General features: G+C 44.9%; 1 protein-coding gene across 4 annotated transcripts in view; it reads right to left on the reverse strand.

Annotated features, from left to right (window-relative positions):
• The window catches only part of LOC138580185 (C-type lectin domain family 2 member L-like), a 335,947-nt gene that overhangs the window by 13,487 nt on the left and 295,556 nt on the right, over window positions 1-26,904 (reverse strand). For all 4 annotated transcript variants that reach the window (XM_069650514.1, XM_069650515.1, XM_069650517.1 and 1 more), the window contains 2 exons: window positions 16,031-16,212; window positions 7,926-8,029 (listed from right to left, as the gene is read on the reverse strand). In XM_069650514.1, the coding sequence (XP_069506615.1) occupies window positions 7,926-8,029; window positions 16,031-16,212 (286 nt within the window). The remainder of the gene's footprint in view (window positions 1-7,925; window positions 8,030-16,030; window positions 16,213-26,904) is intronic.

The following is a 26,904-nucleotide window of genomic DNA, read 5'->3' on the forward strand; positions in this document are numbered from 1 at the left end:
CAAACCTTCATTGTGCAAACAGATGCATTGAATACAGGTATAGGTGCAGTCCTTAGTCAACTGGATGAGAAAGGTAGGGAGCACCCCATTTGCTTTATCAGCAGGAAGCTGAAAGAACCAGAAACAAGGTGGGCAGGCATTGAACGTGAGTGCTTTGCTATTGTGTGGTCTCTGAAGAAGTTTAGACCATACTTGTATGGATCTACTTTTGTGATTCAGACTGACCACTGTTACGCAGAATCATATGCAGTACCCTTTGGGAACACCACACACAATTAAGACTACAAGTGACAGTACAAATTCACCTTTGGTACAAGCCTGTACTACACAGTAAAGTGGTAGCAATGGCTGAGCAGCCAGACTTATCTCAAGAGTAAAGTGAGCAGTATCAGAAGTTACACAAAGGACAGCAATTTACTATGGTTCAAGCAAATACTGACTCAACGTTTCTGAGTAAAATAATATACATTTATTTACACATCATTTGTAAAACAGTTCACTTAAGTAAAGTATCAGAAAATCACACTCTTAATATACTACACACCACCCAATAGATTCTGGACAAGTTAAGCTCAAAATGAAGTGTGAGCAAAATGGCACTCCAGTAATTAAAAAGGGAGGGAAAGACAAGGTTAGGCAAAAATTAAGCAGCCCCAACAAGTAAGTAAGCAGGGCAATCTAGAAAAGGTAACTACGGTGAGGAAATTCAATCAAGGGGCCTGAGCCAAAGTCAATGAGCCAGAGTCTTTGCAGAGGATCACACAGTTCAGAGTAGTTTGCGGTTATGTCTTTGCCAAGAGTTCGAAACGAAGTTGGTCGGAAGAATAGTTACTTTAAAGAGTAGAGAAGGACAAGTCCTCGGATTGGCGAAAGATTTCAAACACTTTCACCGCGGTCGGACGGAACGAACAACTGGGTTAGCACAGTACCTTTAGAGCAGAAGAATGCTGTAGCTGAGGCAGACGTTCCTGGCAGTTTCTGCAGGCTCACGGTTCCTGAAGCGACTGTCGGACTGACACGAAGGAGGAAGACTGGAGGGTCCTGCACTGCTCAGCGAAGAAACCAGCAGCGGAGCAAAGTGACGAATAAAAGGTGCGCTCCTTAAAACCCAAGCAGGGTCCAGTCCTCCTGGCTATCCGGTTCACTGCAGCTGTGCACCGCAAATTCGACCAGAGGAGGGAGGCCTGGCTTGGAGTTTGGCAAACTGGTTGGTCCCACCAGCACAAGGGAAGAATATTCCTTGCAGATCTTCTCTGTCGTCGAAGTTTGGAGATTCGGACCCACAGCAGGGCTTCACCGGGAGGTTCAGTCATGGTAGTGGTCCTCTTCTTTCAGCTTCTCTTCGGTTCTCTCGATCCAGTGGTGACTCTGCCTTCCAAGTCCCAGAGACCTACTTTTTATGCAGTTTTCCCTCATTTGCACAGCTTGGCTGTCAATCACACAGCAGGGTGGCTGTCCTGGCGGGACAGTCACCACAGCCAATCATACAGAGTGCGACATGGGTCTCCAAGGAGACCCTGTGCAGGGAGTCTCAAACCCCTTCCTCACATCCTGTCCCGCTATGACATTCAGGCGCCTAAGAAGGGCTTCTGTGCAGAAGCCCGCCAAAGGACAGCGAACAAAGGAACCAAACCTGGTTTGGCGTGCAGAGTAAAACACGAGAAAGTCCTTTACAAAAAGAAATGGCGAATAAGCCTAGCCGGAACCGAAATAAAATAAAAGGGGTCCAGCGGATTAAAGTTCGAGGCTACTAATTTAGCCTAAAACAGTACTAATGCTTTTTTCATAGACCGCGGTAGGAAAAAAATGGTAGATACCACTGCCACCAGCCAAATCTTAAAGAAAGTGGAACGAAATAATGTTCCATGAGAGACAGACAAAACGGATAACTATTAATCCTTTCCATTACTCTATGGAAGATAGTTTGTACTGGGTCTGTGAATTTAAAAAGACTAAATAAAGTCAATGGCAACTTTACATGTTCTGGGAGACAGTAGTCAGTCCCAGAAAATTGAGTCTGAGTTGGGAAGTCTAAAAAAAGACAACCCTGTGTCACTGCACTAAAGGTGCTGCGTGACACACAGTAAAAAGATGATGCCCTATAAGTAGGTGAGGCTCCACAGTCCATGAACACATAAAAAGTGTACAACACATAGCCACAAACACATGTAAGAGTGGGAAAAAAATGCTCACTCTTACCAGGTGAAAAAATAAATCCTTGAAATCCAGCAAAGCTGCTGAGTGACTCAGTAGGTAAGGGAAATTAGCCATTCTGGAGAATTCACCCTAACAGGTGCATGCAACCGAGCTATACATTTATGAAGTGAAATTGGGCATCACATTGCATTCTGAATACATTTTCATTATGTGGCTATCTTTTCCAGTCCGTCTAATTGTTTGCGATTTGTAGATATGTACTTCTGTTTATTTGCTTTGAAAATAAATTTGCTGTATTAAAACCATATAAAAATGTTTTTTGCAGATTGATGTCGCCGTCTGCAAAGAGAAGGCCACTGTTTCAATGCAAATCAAGAAAACAAGGGTGAAGAACATACCAGTTTGTTTTGCACAAGCTTTTGAGCAGATGTTTTAGTGTTTCTAGGATTTTAGTTGCAACATCGTATATTCTGTATGTGTGCAATACATTCAGCATCTTCTTCTATTTATTCTTTTAGAAGCCCAGAATTAAGAGGAGTATAAATTCGCAGAACTCGCTTGAAAGGAAATATGTCACTTGCCAAACAGATTTCACATTGGAGCAACTAATATCTCAGACGCAGTGTGGCACAGTCACCAGACTAGTGATGCATTTGTCCAGTGTCCGGAAAATGAATGGAATTTCACATGCAACCCTTACAAAGTCAGCCTGGACCATTGCTACTTTGTGCCGGGTCGAACACATGAAAATTAAGAAAGTGATGATGCATTGCAACTGCTTGCCGACCCATTCTCACAATCTACACCTGCTAAAAATGTTCTACCAAAAAAACATTCAAAGTTAGCTGTTTCTCCAATTCATGTTGAATTATCACATCATGAACTGACAGAGGTTGAAGCTTCAACGAAATTGACCGATGATCTTACACAAGATCTCGACTTCAGTTTGCAAAGTCCTGAGGATTTGTCCACCACAGTCGACTCACAAAAATCAGTACTGCAGGACGATTTGCTACTAAAGGAGCAAAAGTACATTGTGTTTAATAGCTGCCTGATAGAGATTGTACACATGCTCAAATGTGAACATACAATCGAGGCCAAGATATGCAGGGAGCCATTGGTGAATGTGTGTCGAATATTACAAGGCCCCAACCTGGAAATCAAAGCAACCTGTATCAGCCTCCATAATACATTTACATGGTCTGCTCAACCGATGCTCGGCAAAGTGCCAGCTGGGAATCTACTTTGTTCAGCAGCATTACTGTTCAGTGGATCGACTTTCAGCAATATTTCCAGTTTTTGTCAGTTTGTGGGTCTTGAGTTCCTTGCTAAAACTCAATACTACAAATACCAAAGGGAATTCGTATTCCCTGCTATTAGTCATGCTTGGAACATTGAACAGATGTCAATGGACAGTACATTGCAAACCAGCCTTGTCCTCCAAAATCCGAACTTGTCGTAATGCGTAGTTCTAGATTCAAATGATTTGTAGCTCTCTGTAAAATGCGTTCACATACACATCTGAAGGTGGTAAAAATGGTAAATCATGAATGTAAAAAAATTCAATTTGAATTCAAAAGAAACTGTCATTGAATATTACACGCCTTGGTCAAACTCCCCTATTTTAAATGTCATATCCTGCATCAGAGTTACTGGTTTATGATGTGCCTAGTATTGGAGTTTCACTAGATCATTCACATATCTTGTCCACTTCATTCTAATCTGTGATTTCTTACAGGAAAAAATAAATCACGAAAGTTCTCTCATGACAGAGTGAATCTTGGTGCCTTTGGAAAGGCATAGACAGAACCAGTGCTCTCGACACAGTGAGCATGTGGATGAAGGTGTGATCATTGGAGTCACACCGCTCCGGGATAGCAGACAGACAGTCAGAGACATTCAATGTTGGCTTTGTTATCCTGTGCCACCCAGGTTTGCTCAGCATTCTGAAAACTGATCTGACGCCAAGGGCACACCGTACTCGAGTAGTGGGAATCAATTCTTCAACGCCTCATGCCCATTCCTGTCTTGAAACAGACATCCCAATAATAATTTTGTCATTCAGCTGCACGATCATGCACTTTCCCCAGCTACTGCCATTTTAAAAACATGTTGACACACTGCTCAGGCATGTGCTATGTCACCTGTCTTGCATGATGGTTACAGAGAAGGCTGACCCAGGCGCCTTTTGGAAGGCCACAGCACCAGTAATAACATCACACACAGCGTCTGAACATGCAGCGTTCATTGCTAAGCCAGTGTACATAACAGTATTAAATAGGGGCGGAAGGCTACAATTGTTTTTTGCGCATCCATCTATAGATTGCAGCGTGTGTACGCTGGGATAATCTCTCCATGTAGCTAATGCTAAGGTCTATCTTACTCTCACAAGTTAAATTGCGAAAGACATGATAATATGCTAGAGCCGGCTACTCCATCAACAGGTAATCCGCTGGGTTGTATGAAACAGTTTTGGAGGAGGGTGAGTTTAGCTTTATTTGGAATTTCCTTTGAGGGCTGATAAACACTTGTGCGTTGCACCAACACACACAAATCGTGAATGTTGATACGGTAACATGGTGTAAAGTATCTTTACATGGATGTTTCAAGCTGTCCTTCCAGTTCAGAAACACTGGACCGCATCAATGCCTTTTCATTTTTTTCCCCCACATTCGTAGCCGAAATAGAAAGCTAAACATCTCTGCCTTTGAATAGGACAAGTGCCTTATTGTAATTAGGCCTTGAATGCTAGGCAGCAATTGCCGAAGGACATACATTGTGGGGAATAGAAAGAAAAAAGATATGTTTCAATATATTGAGAGCGGACATGTACCACCAAGTTAGTGTGAAAGTGTGTGATACATGGTACAGAGCGGTTGCTCATCGACAGAAACGGACAATGGAATTTCCAGAAATTATGTAAATTCAAGTTTACATGAAATTGTTATTGGGATTAAAAATGAGTAGGGTGCTGTATGCATAATAACTAATTGACGGTGGGGTAAACATTGTCCGTGTGCACTGTGATCACTTTTCGAACTGTAATCTTGCAAGCCTCGTTATAATGACATCTGTCCAGGGTTCCAGCTAAATGGTTGCTATGTTTGTTCTTTGTTTTCTCCATGTGGTTCTCCATCTGATTGGGAGCTATCCTTACTTCACAGCATTCAAATTGTATGCAATTCGTAGTCTCAAGTACTACACCTTGTTTTCATTTGTGTGTTAAATATTGGTTGTGTTACGCTTATGATTAGGTTTCAAACAGTTATGAGTTGTACAGTAACTTGTTATATTAATATAAAGAAAGGCTACTGAAATGTCATCGTAATCTGCATAGCTAAAGAAGTCATGCGATGGTCGGCAGATCTAATTTACCTGAAAATTTTTTAAATCGTTTGTTTCCTGGAGTTTATAATTTCTTGTGAACATTCTTTGAAAAATAAAAGCACTTGCAACATTGCAGACTATTGTCGATGTATTATTGAAATAATCTATACACAAATGCTATTTAGGGCAAGCCAGAGAAGGTAAGCTCTGTGTGAGGATGTCTGTGTTTATCTTATGTTTATCTTCCTGTTTCTGGGTGCGTGGGTGATGACGTTGCACATTGGGCTACGCTGGCCACGAACTTAATGAAAAAAGGTGGCGCTGATCATTGGGACAAGGGATGTCAGCTTCAGGGGCGAGTGTTTTGATTTATTGCTGTGAGCGCACTTGAATTTAGGGCAATCGATCCACGGATAAGATTAGTACAAGATGGTTGCACCCAACACATGGTTTTCGCATGTGTCCAAGTGAGGAAAACTAAGGTAAGAGGCATAGGAAACATTTTTACATCGATCACCGTATGCTTTTAACGACTTGCTTGAACGAGCGGGTCAATAACATTTTTGAGTGCACTATTGCTTTAAATCTGGATTTGCATTCCTGAAATCTGAATTCCCAAGAGCTTTTTTTTGGTGCTGTTGTATGTTTACTAATTGCTTCATTAACACGTGCAGGTCCACTTGTTGAGAAGGTTCATTGAGTTAATTTGGTAATTGGTATCTTCTTTCCTTATCAGCTGGTGTGATGAAAGGCTCAGCTGAAGCGCTACACTTTGTGAACACAACAGCACAGAAACGTGACTAGCAATGAAGATATCAAGAATGTAAATCCTAAATGAACGGCCTGAGAACAGGACTTTGAACTACAAATCTGCGTAAAACACAGATTGATCCTCCATTTAGACTGGCACAGTGAATATAAAGAATATTCCCTGAGGAAGAAGCAATCTAGAAACACGTGCACGTGTTGGAAGAAATCAATGTAACAATATTCAAAAACAGCAAGGGATGACATTGGTGCAACAATTAAAAGAAGCAGAAGACATACATTGAATATGAAAAATCGAAAATACTGTTACAATATAGGAATGGTCATTTTTTTATTATTAAGACTATAATAGACAATGTACAAACATACAGAGTGGTGAAAAAATGATCCTGCAAAATGTATTGATATTCATTTTCCAGTAAAGGCACTGGGGGTAGTGACAACTTCACAGTTTGATCTGAAGAACAGTAGCTTGGATACATTTAAGTCCAGTGCAGGGGAGTCTGCACTCAGTGAATCTGTAAAGAGCCACATTATTGATAACGAAGTGTAGTATTGCACAGTGAATCCAATGACAGATTGGACCATAAGCAGCCATGGGAACTCCTTGCAAGGCGATTATAATGGGCATTTAGAAACAGTGGCCTCATTACAAGTTAGCCAGTCTGGATATAACGGTGCCGATAAAACCGTACTGGCACCGTTTTCCCGACCGGCTAACTATAAGTACTGTGGCCGTGTGGTGTTACACCCCCGCCAGGTCTGACCTGGCAGGCGTAACGCCACCGGCCGCAGAAACACCGGCATCATTATCACATGGTGTCAGTGTTTCCACTTCCCCATTCCCGTGGAGTCCTATGGGACTCCACAGGAATGGGGATTTACAGAATGCCGGCTCCGGAATTACCGGATCACCAGGGCTGTAATGCCCCAGTAATTCCGGCAAGTCCGGAGCTGGTAAATCCCTACGGGTCCAGCGGCATCCTGCCGGTTTTACCGGCACGCCTACCGTACAGACTCGTAATGAGGGCCAGTGTTATATGCAAAAATAGGTGACGCTTGGGCTTTAGAATAAACCATTGCTGACCACTGTTGCAGAGTCCAACCTTATTTATCACAGTAGACTCTGACTGTAGAGAAGTACCTAACTTAACGTCAATTAGATAGCCTGGCGTCTTTCTGATGCCTCTATAGATTATTTGTGGTGGCAATAGGGTTGTATACTAATTGACCTTTTCACAATTGACCTCGGGAGAATTGACCTCGGAGAGTTGACCTAATTTAGAAGGTCAATTAGGACATATATGCAGGGGAAACCCCCTGCAACCCCCAACCCAATCCCCTTATATTATTTATAATCCAAAACCAACCCAATACATATATAAAATAACTAAAATAATATAAAGGTCAATTAGGACCACTATAATTAGGTCAATTGTGCAAAATATCAATTGTAAAAGGTCAATTTGGGTAATACCGACAATAGACCTATTCAAACAAACTTTGTGCTTGTCTATTGCCTGTGAGCCGCTCATACCTGACCAATGGAGTGAATGTCGGGACTGGTGTTTTTTTACACCCTACTTTTTCCTTTGACACAGTGTTCCCTTGCCTGAATAATATTGTACTAATCATTCTTTGTTTTCACAAGGTAAGAAATGCATGCATCCTACACAGTGCTGTTGCAGGCAGTGCCGTTCACCCAGTGGAATTGAGTCCCGTTGTGCCGCAGACCGATCCACATGTGCTTCCTGCAGATGAGGTCCAGCATGAAATCCTGCAGAGCAAAAAAACAAGACCGGGACTAGAATTATGCACTGTTAGGGAGAATGTTCAGTTTCTGTCCCAATTCTGTCCCAATTCCCTTTAACCTGAGAGGCCCCCAGCACTTTCGCTGGAATATGGACTTTGATTTTAATCTCCTGAGTGAGTGGAACATTTTACCACTCACTCATTCTTTTTCTCTGACTGGGACATTTGATTCTTTATGTTTAATGGAGTTTGTATACATCTGCTTAGTGACACACAGCACCATCTGTGCAGTGTCACTGAGGGATCCCTTAGACATCTCTTAATGTTTAAATACTATTATTGGGAACTGTAGTTCTCACAAGAAAATGTTATCTTGCTTACCTTTTCTTTTGTGGGTCCAGCACACTTTATGTGGGGTGCTGGGGGTTAAATAGTAATTCCTTATCCCACTTCTCATGTAACATTTTGGCTGGTGGCAGTGGTTACTTTTTACTACCTTTTGTGCAGGATACTAGCAGGCTGATTTCTCAGCTGCAGTACAGCACCCATTGATGACCATTTTCTCAAAATGCCCCTGAGCACTCTGAATCATAAACCATATGGATATCAGTGCATGTTTAGAAGTGAGTGGGGCCTTTCAGGAGAGAGACTTGTGGCTGGGTATTGGGGCCAAAGCTTCTGGTGGGATTTGGCCTACTCATTTAAAAAAAGTCTTACCTAGGAGACCGCTAGGGGGTGCAGAAGGCAATGGCTGTCTGAAGCTCAGCTCCTCCCATAGCGGGGACAAAAGAGATGACAAAGAGATAATTCCGAAAACATTTCTATGAGGCAAACAGTGGATTTATGTGTAGAGGCATAAACAAAACTGCAGAAGTTCCAAATAGGCTATTAAACCGTGAAGAAACCAAGAAGTACGCAAGGTTCGCCTCCCCCACATGGCCCGGAGCATGGCGGCCTGTCTGTGAGAGCCACCAATTGAACGAGCTGGAAGTGACACACGAGAGCCTCCCAACGGACACAAGTGAATGCCCACAGAGGCTGACAGGCTCCCGGGAGAAGGTGACAGCCTGTGGGGCCTAGGCAGAGTTCCTGCAGAATTACAGAGCGGTGATCAGGACTGTATAATCTGAGTCCAGGGGAGAGAAAGGAAGTGACAAGCGGACACAGGCCGACCCCGCATCCCCCTGCAGAACACCTGCCTTAACCTCCGATGGGAGCAAAGTGCCATCCCAGTGCGAGATGATAAGACCTCGATCCGGGGCCGCTGAATGATGAGCGGGACCCCGACACGAAACAGCAGATGCCTCTCTGAAAAGAATAGCGGACGCCGGAAAGGGTGAAGCCGGTGCAGGACGTGAGGAGGCACCCTCTACCCGCCGCATCCCCGGAGAGGGGGCCCGCATGAAGAGTGGCACTGAGCTTGTAGCTCAGAGACGTGGCAACAGCAAATCCACCCGAAGGCGCATAACCGGCAAAAGGGAAGTAACCCTAACAAACCTGCAGTGCCCCGTGTTGGAGCGGACTCTTCCACCCACCGCGCCGGAGCAGCCACCTAACAGGCTGCATGAAATGAGCACCCAGGAGTAGGCAGCACACAGAGAGAGGAGGATGGTCGCGGAAGAGCCGCCACTGCTCTGCAACCCTATTGGGATCACCCTACCTGAGCGCCGTCGCAAGCGAGGAGGAGGCCTGGAGAGACGGAATGGAGACCCAGGAGCAACAGAGGAACACGCGGCAAAGGAGGAATATGAGGTGAGAGGCGCCCCTGCTATTCCCCCAGCAATATAGAGGGAGGGAGCACTCACCAGTAACTAGCCGGAATGGCCGCCAGGTCCCGCTCCACCCAGGGAAGGCTAACGTGTGCCACGAAGGAAGCTCAGGGTCAATTAAAGGCACCAGCCCTCACCAAAGGAGGGATGAGGACATTCACCTCGGGGAGGGAAGCAGTCACGGGACGGGGTGCAAGAGACGTCTCCCCCCACAGAACTGTTAAAAGCAAGGCCCAGTGGAACCCCCTCCACGCGAGCCAACAATAAGAGGGCCCTGGATACCAGAAACATTTTGAAGTGAGGTTACAATCGAAGCCACACACTGCATGAGCCCGCAACAGAATTGGCATCCTAAGTAGGACCCAAAGGAGCGCATAGGAGACAATTACCCCTTTGATACACCCCATCAGGATGGTAAGATCCCCCTCGCCTGCAGGGGAAGGGAGCTAACTCAGCAACAGAAACAACAGACATAAGGTCCCCCCTCCCAGAAGACTAACCAGTGAGCCCCTACACCTTTCGACTCAGCCCCACGAGATCCCACGAGATCCCAGTAAGCAATAACCCTGGAAAGTAGCTCAGAGATACAAGGGGCAGCCAGCCCCCTGCACCGCCAAGGTGCTACGACCAGAAGGGGAAACAAACAGAACGGGACCCCCCTTGAAAGAAGCCTAGATAGGCTACAGCAATACCAAAGAAGACAGTACCAAGAGCTTGTGTCCCCTCACAATGAGCAACGTGTCCACGAAGGAGGACATTGCTGGGATTATAAAAAATCTGGAACACAACCAGATCAATATGAACTTAGTAGAAATGAAGGGAAACACAAGGACATAGAGCTAAGAGAAGAAGAACTCTCCCTCAAAATAAATTGACGATATGGAAAATAGAGAAAGGAGGTCAACCGTGCGCATACTAGGACTGAAGGAAAAGGAAGTAGAAACCCCACTCCAGGTTGAGAGAAAGGTCCTCTTTGAGGCGGATGGAGGCAAGAAGGTACAAATTGAGAGAGCTCATAGGGGAGGAAGAGCGTACAGGGGTGGACCACGCTCAATAGTTGTGAAATTCCTCAGCTTCAAAGAGAAATCAGAAATCCTCATCAAAGCAAAGCAGTTGTGAGATGTTGAATTTCAGAGCTGTAAGATAAAGATATTTCAGGACCTGTCGAGCTTTACCTAGGGATGAAGAAGGGCATGTAGGCCCCTCACCCAGTGACTGACTGAGCATTCTATCCGGTATAGATGGGGTTACCCCTTCGACCTGACTTTTGAGTACAAAGGAGAAGACGACAGAGTGGTCACCCCCGAGGATGCGAAACAGGTCTTGAAACATTTGGCAGACCAAAACAAAGCCAGAGGCCCTGTCGGCCCCCAGGTGACCCACGCGCCCCAAGCACAAACAGCAGAGGGGCCGCCACACAGGCGAAAAAGAAGCAAGGTGGGGAGGAAATACGCCCAGCTGAGTCCGGCATCGCCTACCAAACCACCATGAAAAGGTAAAGAATGCGAAAGACACATAAAGTAACTAATATAAGCCATGGGATTAACAAAGGGAGTCCCCAATGAGGGATGAATTTACACCCTAGTGGCCCTCAGTTCAAAGACGGCGTCTCAACCCGAAGGACCTAGGACACATCGAATGCCTGCGGTTCAGTTAGAGGGTTCAGTTATGTTTACAGTTAACAAGGGGGGGAACGGGGAAACAAACAGAAGGGTCACACTACCTGGGCGTTGGACCGAATGAGAGCTCACTCAAGGCGAAGGGGCAAAATGAGAAGGAACAGGCAAAAAAGATGGGACCCGGCATAGAGAGGGAGATGCCGTCTAAGGCAGGGTCAGAGGAAGCAATATTAAGGGTGGTCACTCTCAATGTTAAGGGGCTTAACTCCCCCAAAAAGAGAGCACTGTTAGCGAGGGAATTTGAGAGGGCCACCCTAGAGGTCCTCTTTATCCAAGAGACTAGGCTCAAATCAGGGGAAGAGAAACCACTGAGGGGGAGATGCTTGGGGCAAACATTTTGGGCAACCGTAAACCAAAAGAAAGGGGGGTAGGCTTGATACTAAATAAACGAATCAGATTGAAAAACCCAGTAGTGAAGGCATCAATGGAAGGTAGGCTTCTGGTGGTTCAGGGCGAATGGGAAACCCAGCAGATCACCTTCGCAGGAGTATACTCATCCAACCAAGGCCAAGGGGCGTTTAATGAGAAAGCTCTATCCACCATTAAGGGAAGCACAAGAGGCCCTGTGAGATAGGGGGAGATTTTAATACATGGGATGACCCACAAATAGATAGACAAGTAACACGGGTGATAACCAAAGACCTCCTCGGGGAGGAGGGTAGTAGATTCTGAACTAGCCTTAATGAAAAGGGTCTGGTAGACGTCTGGAGAGCAATTAACCCAAACGAAAAGGGGTACACGTTCAGATCAGGCGTCCACGATACACTTACCTGAATTGACTATTTGGTCAACAGGGAAATTAGATCTTGAATCAGGGACAGTGGTATTCGCCCCATAGGCTGGTCGGACCATGATATGGTCACAGCAACGCTGGAAATGGAAGGGCTCAACCATCGAGACTCCAAATGGTGCTACAATGACTTCCTGTGGAAGGACAAACTCTACTCACAGGAATTGAAGACCGCAATAGAGAAGTATTTTCACATAAATGATAATGGTGAGGTAGATATTGCAATGGTATGGGAAGCGGGTAAAGCAGTATGGAGGGGCCACTTGATGAGGCAAGGGGCAGCGTAAGAGAGAACAGAGGCTACAGGAGGAGAAATTGGGGAAGGAAATCTCGAACCTCGAGGGAAGACTACATGCCCAGGGATCATATTGCGTAGATCACCTAGAAACTCTCAAACAGAAAAGGGAGGAACTCAAATCACTGGGGAAGGGAAACATATTGAGGAAATTAAAACTATTTAAGCAAAAATTCTATGAAAAAGGCGATAAAGCTGATAAGATGTTGGCCACTAGATTAAGAGCCCAAAGAGCAGAGAGATGGGTGGATGTAATTAAATCGGACGAGGGAGATCGGGTACAGTCCCCAGAGGAAATAGCTAGTCAATTTGCCCAATATTACGAACACCTATACACCTGAGAGGGCAGTTTAGACGAGAAGGAGATGAAGGAATACATTGAGAGGGTGGGACGAGTACGCCTAAAGGGATCAGAACACGCACTCCTAGAATCTGCCATAACCCCTGAGGAAGTAAAAGCGGCAATAAAGAGACTCCCCCTGGTGGGGCTCCTGGGGAAGACGGCTACAGAATGGGCTTCTACAAGCACTTTGTCGAAATCCTGGCCCCACTCCTGGCTCGTCTATTTAATCACATTCAAGAAACTGGCAAAACGCCCCCTTCATTGTCTGTGGCACATATAGTGGTAATCCCCAAGGCCGGAAATAAACCCACACAATGTAAATCTTACCGACCGATCTCGCTGTTAAATACTGATGCCAAGATATACGCAAGGGCAGAGGTCGAAGTGGGCGGGAGCGGTCGGGATCGGTGCTCCTATACCTTTTATTTTTAAGTTTCACTGTTCCTATACTTTTATTTTAAAAAGAAACCATTCTGGAATGGTTTCGTTTTAAAATAAAAGTGTAAGAAGAAGTTGAAGCTTGCCCTTCAGTGCACTGCACTGCACATTCCCTTAAATAGCAGGTGTGTTTGTCTGGGGGTTTGGATTGTGTGTCGGAGGGGGAGCAGCAATGGGGTTTGTGGAGATCGGGGCAGGCCAGCAGGGAACATAGTTCTATTACTTCTTCTCGTACACTTCGACCACTGCGCAAGGGTCTTAGCCACACGAATGGAAGAGATAATGCCCCGCCTGATCCACCCAGATCAGGTGGGCTTCATAAAAGGCAGACAAGGAGCAGACGCTATGCGAAAGACTCGACATCATGGAGCACTCCAGGGGATAATGCGCTTCTTAGTATGGACTCAGCGAAGGCATTCGGCAGGGTTGAGTGGGGCTTTCTCTGGGCCCTACTTAGGAACATGGGATTCAGAGAATGATACATAAGGGGGATCCAGGCAATCTATAGAGCCGCAAAGGGAAAAGTGGCGGTAAATGACAAACTCTCAAAAGAATTTAATATGACCAGAGGAGCTAGACAGGGGTGTCCCCTGTCCCCACTCCTCTATGCTCTATCTACTGAACCCCTTGTCAATGTAAACACGAACGAGAACGCAATCAAGGGGATTGTAATTGGTGACACCAAATAGAAACTGGCTATGTTTGCCGATGATATACTCCTCTACCTGGCAGACCCCCAGACCGCCATACCTAAAGTGCTACAAACAATTCAGGAATTTGGGAAATGGGCCGGTCTAAAAGTTAATGTGGAGAAATCGACGCTCTTCCTATACAAGACACCCAACCACCCAAATACAAGAAATTTGACTACAAGGGGAATCCCAACGACATACCAGAACCTGAGGTACCTAGGAATCAACGTCACTAAATCGCCAGAAGAGCTATATGAAGCAAATCTGCCGCTGCTAATCTTAGAAATAACGAAAGATCTGGAGAGATGGACCAAGCTAACAATATCATGGCTGGGCTGCTTGAATGCCATAAAAATTGTAATACTCCCCAAACTCCTATATCAATACCAGATGCTCCCTATCACCATCCCGAGATTCACTTTGCAGACATAAAAATCATGCTCCTTAAATTTCAATGGCAGGGGAAAAAGCAGCGGATAGTCTACACGGCCCTAATCCAATCGAAGGAAGAAGGTGGAACATGACTCCGAGACCTATACACATACTATCGAGCATCCCTGCTGAGAGCCCTGGTCCCACATCTGAGAGCGGAAAAACAAAAACAGTGCGTTGCCATTGAAAACCACCTAATGCGCCCTGTAACTCTCGGAGAGCGGCTCTGGGAGCCAATGAGGGCCTTCCCCAACAGTGTAATCAACCACTTTGCGATGGGATCCCTCTTACAGCTCTAGTGGAATAAGTGCCCCCCCCCATATAGAATGGAATCCAAGACCCCCAGCGCTATCAGGGATGGTATGAAGCGGGACTAGAAAGAGTGGGACAATTTGTCAAGGCCAATGGATGTGTATCTATTCAGGACCTGGAAGCAGGACTGTAAATTAGACCCCTGGATGTGTTCATGTACCTACAACTAAAAGGAGCATTATTAGCCTCGAAATCGAAGGAAAAAATCCAGAGGAACCTCACCTCAATGGAGAACATTTTAAGTGAATCCCTCGCAACCAAAGGCCTCATCTCACAGCTATATAGATCCCTACTGAACTCAAAAGGAAACAATCTTGTCGCCCTGAGAAATGTGCAAATCTGCATATAATCTGCATATAAAACCTCCATCTCAGCCCAGTATAAACTGCATGGAATAAAATTGCTGCACAGATGACAGTACGACCCCAAAAGACTATCCAACATGTTCGAGCAAACAAGCCCCCAATGTTGGAGAGGATGCGGTGCCCAGGCGGACTACTGCCATATGTGGTGGTCTTGCCCAAAAACTCAGGCATACTGGAAATAGGTGTTGGCTTGGATCAGAAAAGTCGAAGGGATCACCCGAGAGTGCGACCCCAGGCTGGTGCTATTCGGCTTGGAGGAGCAGGAAAATCGCTGGAAGCGAGCACCCCATATGACACACTTCCTACTCCTAGCAGCGAGATTCTGCATCACCAGTAACTGGAAATCACAGACTCTCCCATCAACCTGGGCCCGGAAAGCTAGAGAACTCTATGAGATGTAGAATATCACAGGGGCCCTCTGCGAAATTACCCCAAGCAGAGAAATGGAATGGGCGCCCTTCCTCGATGCCTACAAGTGAAATGAGAGGACGCCGGGGAAATGATGCCCCGAAGGAGTAAACGCAACTGCCCTTGTGATTCGTACTAGTGACTCATTCTGTCTCAAGGGGAGCAGGGGGGAGTGGGGAGGAAGGAGGAGGAGGGATTGTAGTTTAACCAAAATGTATCTGAAAACCTGTTTTCTTTCTATGCCTGTGCAAACACGAATATGTGTATAAGACATTTCATAATGTTGCATAAAGAAAATGATTTTCTTTTTTTAAAAGTCTTACCTAATCTGGCTTTGTATTACAGATCTCTACTATACTTGGCAGTGATGCTAAATAACCAGCGACTGACCATGTGCCACAAAAACCCCAGCTGAGTTAGTGTGGGCTATCATTTGCAAGTGAATTGGTCTTGCAGGGGTATTTTCTTTCAGAGAAATGTACATTGGGATTTCACATTCTTACCAGTTCTTCTTGGGTGTCGATGAGAGCCAGTGACGCATTAGATGAGGAGCAAATGCCCTGGCTGTCCTCCCACTCCGCTTCCTCCTTGGAGAAGTGGTAGCATTTTCTTCCGTTGTACAACCAGTCCATGGGGCACGGCTCTACGCAGGGTGGTGTTGGAACTTCCGGTGGTGAGCGTTTCACTAAAAACAAAATGGTTGATAACATTTATTCCTATAAAACCACATTGTTTATTGTTCTTTTATTTGTATATAGTAATTAAACTTTTACAAACACACTTAATCAAATTACAAATTCCCTTACTTAGCAAACTTTAAGATCTAAAATCATTATTCTCTCATAGTACGAGTACTCTAAATTCAACACATCAACAGTTACTGTTCCTCACAATTTGTCAAAGTTCTCAAAATTCATTCATTCGTTCAAAATTAATTTATATCAATTTATATTCCTAAAATCATAAATACTGAAAATGTAAGAATATCTATATATCATTTTACATAATAAAACCCCACACTTTATCTCCCAGCACCATACTCAGACAGCCCAGATCCTGTACAAAAAATATTTATCTTATACCATCAAGCGCCTACGTTTCAGATTGTACACTCGGCAAAATTTTAACAATCATTTTCCACAACCGGAAAAGTGCCATATGTAACTTTCCATTCGTTGAGTTCAGACAATACGTCCAAAAAGCATCTGACTTAATAGAATCTATGTCGTGTACATAGCACCCCAAGCTCGCAACTATGGGCGCCTTTAACCCTACACATTCGGTGAGCAAATGTCTAGCAGATTCCACCATATTATTTTTATTAGAAACCCGACATATCCGATCCTCCCGTTCTATATCATATATTGGACCAATTTTTAACAGAGTAGGTAACTGGTTTGTCCGAAGCTTTAACAAGAACATTCTGAGAGACGGGCTAGGGCAACACCTTATGTACCTTTGAGCCTTAAGATACATATGGATAACATTAGATACTTCAGAATGGGACCGCAGCGTATATAAATGGGCACTAGACTGCGTCCAGTCCCATAGACATACCTTCTTTTTAAATATTTGCTTTAGGATTTCAAAGCTGGTCCCAGGTCCGAAGTCAGGTTTCCATGCAATGTTCCCATGACAACTCTCAACCTAAAACCACATAGTACTTTTCCTCTGGTCTGGCTCTCATTGTTGATGTTCATTAAAGTTTTATTATATTTCAGTGGATTTTTAAAGTGCTTTTCTGGCATTTAAATGACCTCTTGGCACCGATGAGCCTCTCAAATGATCACTGATGCAGTGGGCTATTATAGGGAAGCGAGTCTTCATGAAGCTACTGGATAGTCAGTGGTTGAATGTGATGGACAGCTTTGGCATGGGGGGCAGGTAAGGAATAAGTTACTTACCTGTAACTCGTGTTCTCCAGCATTGGTATCTTTCAGAGATTCACATGTTGTTTGAATAATCCCTGTCATCAGGCTGGTAATCCTCAGCAACATTAAATCAGTTTTCGTTTTAAACTGCAGTCGCTTTAGCTCGACCCCTAGAGGCCATAGTCAGATTAGCATAATGCATGTAAAAGTGCCAAGATGAGCCAAGAAGACCGCCATGTCTTACGCAGGCACGTGGGTCGCACGTGGATCGATGAAAGATACCAATGCTGGAGAACAGGAGTTACAGGTAAGTAACTTATTCCTTCTAAAGCATTTGATCTTTCATAGATTCACATGCTGTTTGAATAGATTATAAAGCAGTATACACATACACATAGAATGCAAAACAGGAGGATAATTATGGAAGAAAGCTCACCTTTAGACGAAGAGATGACGAAGCACTGCTTGTCCAACCCTGGACTCTTCCGTGGAGTCCCTGTCCATGCAGTAGAACTTGTGAAGGTGTGAACACACCTCCATGTGGCCGCTCTGCAGATGTCCACCAGCGGAACACCGTGAGGAAGGCAGTAGTGGAAGAGACAGCCCTTGCGGAATTTGCATTAGGTTGACCTGTTAACACCCTTTTAGCCATATGATGACAGAAGGAGATGCAAGCCGAAAGCTATCGGCATATGGTGGACTTGAACAGCCCCTTGCCAACAGCTGTGGGGCCAAATGCTACAAACAGTTGAGTTGACCTTTGGAATGGTTTGGTACAGGCAACATAGTACTTTAAAGCTCGCATGACATCCAATGAATGCAAGGAGCACTTTGCCAGAGTTGAAGGAGAGCCAAAGAAAACAAATAGGACCAAAGGTTCATTGCTGTGGAATTAGTAATGTCCTTGGGCATGAACGTGGGATTAGTTTGTAAAAGGACCTTGGACTTTTGAATCCCAAAGGGGATTTTCAGGATAAAGCCTGTATCTCACCCACCCTTCTGGCCAAGGTGATGGCAACCAAGAAGGCAGACTTCCATGAAAGAAATGTGATGCTTGCGTTATGCAAGAGTTCTGGAGGTCCAATTAACTTGGAAAGAACAATGTTCAACTCTCAAGAAGGAGTCAGTGTCCTCACGGGCGGTAAGGAATGTAGGAGGCCCTTTTTCGGAATTCTTCAACAAGCAGGTGTTAAGTAAGAATTGGTGCTGTCACACTGTGTGAGACTACCAAGACACATCTGCTTGGTATTAGGTAACCCACCTTTTGGTATAGGTCTGTACTACAGAAGTTGGTAGCGTGACTGAGCAGCAAGGCCTATCTCAAGAGTAACACTTACACTGAAGGTTTCAGTTATAAATAGTTATTTATTTATTTAACGTCAGTTAAAAGGTAAAAGGTTGCAACAATACGAATCAACTTTGAAATTAATTTTCAGAATCAAACAAGCCAGTGAATAATGTTTGGATATGCTTCATACACCTCTCCTACACCCCAGAGGTGACTTCAATCACAAGCATAGTATTTGCATTTATATATTACACTGTTATACTTTGCAGATTTAGAGTTGCAGAAAGGAAAGGTTAAGGGAAAACAAAGGTTAGAACATATTCTCAGAATATGTGAGTACAACTAAATCATCCAAAGTCTAGATAAAGCCTTTGCCCAACAGTAACAGTGTTAACAAGCTGCAACCTATGGAGGGACAAGCAGTACTCAAGTCAATGGATTAAGAAGAGTGCCTTCATGGAGCAAGGACAGCCAAAGTCATTTGAACACAGTCTATGGATCTGATGCACTTCTTGGATCAAAGTCTTGCACAAAGTTAGAGTTTCAGAAAAATCACTTGTAGGGCCACAAGCTGTTACACTTATGAGAAGGGAGTTCAAATCAACTTGAAAAGGTAAGCCAGTGCAATTCCCAAGTGTGAAGAGCGCGGCTAAAGGCAATAGGGTAAGTACCCGAAGCATAAACAGTACCGATGGTTAGAAGAATAGTGGTCCAGATAGATTCTGTCTTGCTACAGCAGTGCAGACCCTGGTTCCTGAGCCTCAGTCGTGGGGACAAGCGGGAGGAGGTCTGGAGGGCTCCTGCGGCGGTACTTGGGAGGTCATCGGAAGCTACAGGCTGTTTTCCGTTAAGCGGCACTTCGCGGTTTCAGCGCTTAGCAAACAGCACTATTGCGGATCTCGGACACCGGCTGGACTCTCTTTGCTCCCTCGGTCCTGCACTCTGGTGAAGGGGCTCTGTATCTGGAGGTCCTGCTTTGGGAGGGTCCTTAGGAGTCTCCTGGAGCTTCTAGCCGGATTCGCTCTGCGGCAGACGTTGCAATGCACTACGGACACTCGACCCCTGGCATTGAGCAGCAACAGAGAAGCACAGCAAGTCGGGATGGCAGTCCATTGGAGTTTGTCTCTGGGTTAGTTGGTCCCACTAACCCAAGGGGAAAAGTTGTTCCGTCCGGAGCTTCTCTGTCGAGGTGAAAAAGGAGGTCAGAACATCAGTAGGGCTTCACCGGGCAATTCAAAGTTCCAGGAGGTTGCAGCAAGCTTTGTTCACGGTTTCTTCATCAGGTGTTTCTCCCAGTGGTCGACTCTGCCTGTAGTCCCAAAACCCTCACCTTTTAAGCAGGTTTCTCCCATTCATGCACAGCCTAGGCTGCCAATCACACAGCCTGCATTCAGCCATTCCTAGAGACTAAGGACAGGGGAGTTTTGGGACCCTCCTCACATCCTGTCCTTCCAGACACACTGGAGCCAGGGGCAGGCTTTAGGACTGAAGCCCGCCAAAGGCAAGACAAACAAAGGGCTCAAACCTGTCAACCCACAGAGTAAAACCCAAGAAAGACCTCACTAACAGAAAATGGCGAAAAAAGAAGACAGGGGCCATTTTGACGAAATGGTCACCCATGGGTGATGTACTGCAGCTGAGGGTTCAGCCGGCTGTAGAAAAGCACAATTGTAGGAAAAAGTAAACCACTGACACTAGCTATTTAAAGTAAGGAGGGTAACATAAACATTTTACATGGTGAAAGTAGGATAAGGGGCTACTAAGTAACCCCCCCAGCACTCCACATAAGATGGTGTGTGCTGGACCTACAAAGAGAAAAGGTAAGTAAAGTCAATGGGCCTCATTATAAGGGTTGCAGTGACGGTATGAACGGTCTTACCTGGCGGACTGTGCGGCCACCGCGAGCAGAACTCGTGATTGCAGAATGGGGATCGGGAGCCCGGCAATACCGCCACCCGCGAATGGGCAATTACCGGCCCATTCATCTTGCAATGGCCCGGTAATTGCCCAATCGCGGGAGGCGGTGCCCGTAGCGAGCATGGCGGTAGCCGTGCCTGCCATACAGGCACGGCTACCGCCATGCTCGTAATGAGGTCCAATGTCACTTTACTATTCTTGGGAACTGTAGTTCACACAAGAAAAGGTATTTAAACCTTATGAGAAATCTAAAGGATTTCTCAGTGACACTGCACTGAAGCTGCTGTGTGCCACTATACAAAAAGCAGATGCCTATGGAGTTTGTCAGACTCTAAAAACAGTGAAAACACACAATCCAAATCAGGTAAAAACACATGAGAGAGTGGGAAAAAGGTCTGACTCACTACAGGGTTAAAATTAAAAAGTCCTAAATCCAGCAAAAGAGATGGGGGTCTCTAAGGTTGAAGGGAATTAGCACAGAAATGGAAATTCTCCCTAAAAGCTGGTGGGACCACAAAGAAAATGCAGTGAAGGTGCACGTAAAAGGTGAAATTGCAGGCAGGTGGACCTTCATAGATGTATGTGCTAGACCCCCACGGGCCAATGAAAGCAGGTATGGTAAGATTTGCTGAGGCTGGATGTGGAAGGAATCTATCTTCTGAGCAGCACACCATATTGTGAAACGCTTCCACTTGCTATTATAGGAAGAAACAGAAGCCTGAGCGCAAGATTTTTCAAAAATGTCTCTGCTGGCTTGGGGCATGGGGACGTTCCCAAATTCTAAGGAAATAGGAGCCAGGATGTCAGATTGAGGGAAACTGGGTTGTGTTGAATGACTGTTCCCTTGTAGCTGGAGATAAGGCTGAAGACGGAAGGTAGCTTGATGGGAAGATTCAATGAGAAATTGAATCGGTCCGAAAATGTGTACTGTGTCAGTCAGGCAGGGGCCACCAAGATCAGCTTGCACCACTGTTTTAAAGAGTTCAGGACCCTCAGTATCAGCAGAAAAGGGGTAAAAGCATAAAGAAACTTCATTGTCAATGGGAACATAAAGGTATCTCTCAGGCGGCCCTGTTGGGGAAACCTGCTGTCGAAACATGCAGCGTTTCACATTTTCCTTGGTGGCAAAGAGGTCAATGTCAACTCCCCACATTTGGAAGATGTGTATGTTGGGGAGAATTTTCATTTCTGTGCTAATTTCCTCCCACCTTAGAGACCCAGAGCTCTTTTGCTGGATTTAGGACTCTTTCATTTTAACTCATGAGTGAGTGGAACCTTTTTCTCCCTACTGTGTTTTTCCCTGACTAGGATTTTATGTTTTCACTGTTTTTGGAGTCTGACAAACTCGATAGGCATCTGCTTTTTGTATAGTGACACACAGCACTCTCAGTGCAGTGTCACTGAGAAGTCCCTTGGATTTCTCTTATGGTTTAAATACCTTTTCTTGGACGAACTACTGTTCCCAAGAATAGTAACGTGAAATTGATCTTACTTACCTTTTTAATTTGTAGGTCCAGCACACACCATCTTATGTGGAGTGCTAGGGGGTTACCTAGTAGCCCCTTATCCTACTTTCTCATGCAACATTTGTTGTTAACCTTACTATTTTAAATGGATGGTGGCATTGCTTTACTTTTTACTCCCAGTGTGCATTTTTACCACAGGTTGAACTCTCAGCTGTAGTACAGCATTATGTCAAAATGGCCCCTGTCTTTCTGCCTTTTTCTGTTTGTGAGGTCTTTCTTGGCTTTTACTCTGTAGGTTGAGACAGAGTTGAGCTCTTTGTGTGTTTTGCCTTTGGCAGGATTCAGCCCTGAAGCCCGCCTCTGGCTCCAGTGTATCTGGAAGGACAGGAAGTGAGGGAGCGTCCCGAAACTCCCCTGTCCTTTGTCTCTACATGTGCCTGAATGAAACCAGTCCTGATTGGCCAGCTGTCTGTCCGGGAAGGATGCCACCCTGCTGTTGATTGATAGCCTCGGGCTGTGAATGAATGAGAATGAACCTAAAAGACGTGGTTCTTGGGACTTCAGGCAGAGTCAACCACTGGAAGAAACCTCCGAATAGGAAATTGTGAAGAGAAGCCTGCTGCAACCTTCCAGATCTTGAAGTGCCCGGTGAAGCCCTGCTGCCATGCTGACCTCCTTTTTCGCATCGACAGAGAAGCTCCGAACAGAACGACTTCTCCCTTTGGGCTGGTGGAACCAACTAGCCCTGAGACTAACCCACTTTGGCACAATCCCTGACTTGCTGTGCCTCCCCAGTGCTGAAGAAGCCAAATGCCAGGGGTTGAGTGTACATTACTGAGTGCAACGTCTTCCGTGGAACGAATCCGGCCAAAAGCTCCAGGAGCCTCCTAAGGAAACTCCAGAAGCAGAAAATCCCGATCCAGAGTCCCCTCACTAGAGTCCAGTACCGAGGGAGCAAGGAAAGTCATATATTCGTTCTGCATCAGTGCTGTTTGTGAAGCGCTGAAACCGCGAAGAGATGCTGAATCGAAAAGATCCGTAGCTGCCGAAGTCATTTCCCGAGTACTGCCGCAGGAGCCCGCCAGACGTCTTCCCTCTTGTCCCCACGACTGAGGCTCATGAACAAGGGTCTGCTTGGCTGGAGCAAGACGGAATCCAGCTGGAACACTTTTCTTCAAGAGGTACTTTGGTGGGCTTGGGGAATGTAGCTTATCGCTATAAGTCGTGCTTTCTCACTTGAGAAGTGGCCTGACTTACCTTTTTTGAGTTGAATTCAACTCCCCTTGCACAGGTTTAACAGCTTGTGTTCCATCAGTGATCTTTTTGAACTATCGTTATAAATGCTATATCATATCATCATATCATATCATATCTGACTTTGTGAAAGACTTTATCCAAGAAGTGCATCAGAACTAGCGACTTGGTCCAATTGACTTTGGCTGTCTTGGCTCCTTAAAGGCACCCTTCTAATCTATTTGGCATTGCTTGTCCATTCATAGGTTGTAATTTGCTGAACACTGTTACTGCTGGGAAAGGCTTACCTAGATTTCATTAGAAGATTCAAACTGTCTTCCTGTTATAAGAAAGCATTTATTTATTTATTTATTTGCATTGTGTAAAGCGCACAAAACGGCCCTCAGGCATTGTGGCGCTGTTACAGTACATTCTCTTAGGTACAACTTAAAACAGATTCTTGAAAACAGCTTGAGTAGGTTCAATGACAGTATTGTGGCAGTGTTCCATGGTTACAGGGGAACACCTTATAAACAATCAGGTACAGAATAGTTAAATAACTTGGTTTTTAGCGCCTTTCTAAACACTGTGAGAGAGTTTTCTTTTCTTAGGCTGACAGGGAGGGCGTTCCAGGCTTTAGGGGCTAGCACTTCGAAGCTGGTGTCGCCAGCTTTGGCTCTATTGAATGCTGGGACTGAGTAAGTGGGAGTATTGGTTCTGTTTTGGTCTATGGGTGGGTACCCGACGTATCCTTTCAGCAAGGTAGGAGGGGGCGGACTGGGAGAGGCATCTGTGTGTGATAGAGAGGGCCTTGAACATTATGCTCTCTTTGATCGGGAGCCAGTGGGCATCTTTTCTGGCCTGAGAGATGTACTGTCTTCTAGGGTTACTTAGAGCCGCTCTGAGCGTGTCATTTTGCGTGGTTTGCAATCTGTTGATGTTATTAGCAGATGTGCCTAGCAGTAGGATGTTACAATAATCCAACTTTGCGCCAATAGTAGCTCTTGCAATGTTGAGGCAGTTTTTAGGCGAGAGGTGAGGTTTCACTGCGTTGATGATTTTTGTCGTGAGAGCAGCAGATGATGAGATGGCGCTGACTTGTCTTTCCATTGATAATGTGGAGACCAAGTATACACCCAAGGTTTTTACTGCACTAGAGACTGTTATAACAGTGTCCTCAATGCTAAAAGAGCTGTATTTGTTGTCTAGTTTTTTTAGGAACTCTTTAGGGCCTACCAGAAGAATTTCAGTTTTTTCCCTGTTTAGACATAGTCCATTAGCTGATACGGGCATATGTCTGCTGGACATAATGTCCGTTATTCTTATCCAGAAAGGGTGGCTGTGCAGGAACACAAGGGTGCCAATATGTCAACTAAGGGAGTGGACGATCAGGATTGGAGATGGCTTGCACTATTCCTGAGGGAGTCTATCTCCCAAATCCAAACTATGAATCAGAAACTTTAGTCGTCCAAATGCTACTCAATACTGGCGACTTTTATCGTGGAACTCTAGGGGCCATTCGAATCTGCTGGCTTGTAAAGCTCTGTGCACCAAATTTAAATCTTTGGACCTGATATGCATCCAAGAATCATGGATGACAGTCCCCCTCCAACTGGATGGCTTTGATTGCAGACATCAATTTGCTAGGATAGGGCTCTGTGGAAGGCCCGCTGGAGGCCTTCTCACAGCTATCAAAGTAGCGATTGGCACGAGAATTTTGGAACCAATCAAAATTTCGAGTGGGGTATTGGCTGTGGTCTTGGAATATATGAATACCCACCACTCGATCTTCATATTGGTGTTCAATATCTATTGGAACCCCCAAAAATCTCTGGGAAATGTAATAATGTCTTTAAACACTTGCCTTTCGACCATGTTGCTCAAATATAGAGAATTAAATATTATAGCAGTGGGTGATCTCCACTCAGAAATCAAATATGGAGTAGGGATGAATAAAAAGATGGGCTCCTCCTCTATTAGATCTATGGGGAATTCTGGGGCGATTGAAGGGGCGCCTTTTGCAGCCACACGCAAAACCACTCATGTGCAGAATTGGCGCAAGCTATTTGATTCATGGGGTCTTACCCATATGAACGTCTTTCTTAACTCCTCCGAAAATGATTTTAGATGGTCGAATGGGCTATATAAATCCACCATTGATCACATATTTATGTCGAATAGCCTTTTGGCTGCATGTGTTGAATTCTCTGTGAATGATTCTAATATGAGTGACCACAGATTCCTAGAGGCCAAATTAGCTTGGAATTTCAGCACACTCAATCAAGGTAAAATTCCCATGGCCTCAACTGTCTCCTGTGGAGGCAATGGAATAGAATGGCACAAAGGCAATATAAGCAAACTGAATGCTGTTTTGTACATGAATACCAGTGCACCTCCTTGCCCACTAGATTGCTTCTATTTTCTGTGCCTTTTTCTTCGGATTATGTTAATTGTCTGATGGATAGCTCTGTGAAACGTACGAATATTGGGGTCCTTAGACATCCTTGTGTGCATGTTTATGATCCAATGGTAAGATCAACGAAAAAAACTCACAAATCGTAATATCCGTGCGATTGCAAATTCAAATCTAGACCAGGACACAAAATTGAAGCAAATTCGCTTAATTAAACAAGCAAAAAAAACTGGCTAAAAAACCATTAGATGGCCATGTTAGAAAAAGACAAATCTCCATATTAACAGCTTTAAGTGATGTATCCGGTCGACAGTTCTGGTCCTTAATAAATTCTATGGAGAATTCACAGGTGGTGGTGCAATCTGTTTGTGTACAGGAGGATGCCTGGGCAACGCAATTCTCTTCGCTTTATGTGGGGAAATTTGCGCTGACAAATTCACTTGTTGAAATTAAAAAAGGTCCTTGGAAATGTAATTTTACTATCGCTGATATTGAAAAACGGATTATGACTGCTAATAACTCAAGGGCAGCGGGCCCTAATGGGCTCACTAATAGCACATTTAAGAGAAACCTAGAACTCTGGGCTAAAGCTTTTTACATCTTATTATCTGACATCTTAATGACCCGCTCCATCCCGTGCTCTTGGAGGATTTCATATATCATTCCAATATATAAAAAAGGGGACAGAAGGTGTCCGAATAACTACCGCCCGATTTCAATCATGGATGCGGATTCCAAAATATTTGCGGGAATAGTGCTGAGGAGCATAGTGGAATGGGTTGAGATAAATCACATCCTGTCAGATCGACAGTTTGGCTTCCGAAAGGGCATGGGCACTGAAATAGGAGGGCTACTCTTCACTCTTTTACTTGAAAAGGCTTGTAGGAAATCAGCGAGTCCTATCTATCTTGCTTCCATTGACCTCTCCCTTGCTTTTGACAAGGTAGACAGGGTCAGATTATGGACGAAGCTGGCACTGATGGGAATACCATCTGGACTTCTGACCATTCTTATTCGCCTACATGAGGAATCAGCCATTCGGATCCAGATAAACATGGCTGGCGATCTTTCACGACAAATACAAACTTGTAATGGATTCAGACAAGGGTGTCTGTTTGCACCTATGCTTTTTGGATGGACCATTGACACTTGCCTCTTTGATTTCACCTAAGGTAGAGGGGATAAAAAT

This window comes from Ambystoma mexicanum, chromosome 3p (genome assembly GCF_040938575.1).
Source record: "Ambystoma mexicanum isolate Mex_15411 chromosome 3p, UKY_AmexF1_1, whole genome shotgun sequence".
Classification (NCBI taxonomy): Eukaryota; Metazoa; Chordata; class Amphibia; order Caudata; family Ambystomatidae; genus Ambystoma; species Ambystoma mexicanum.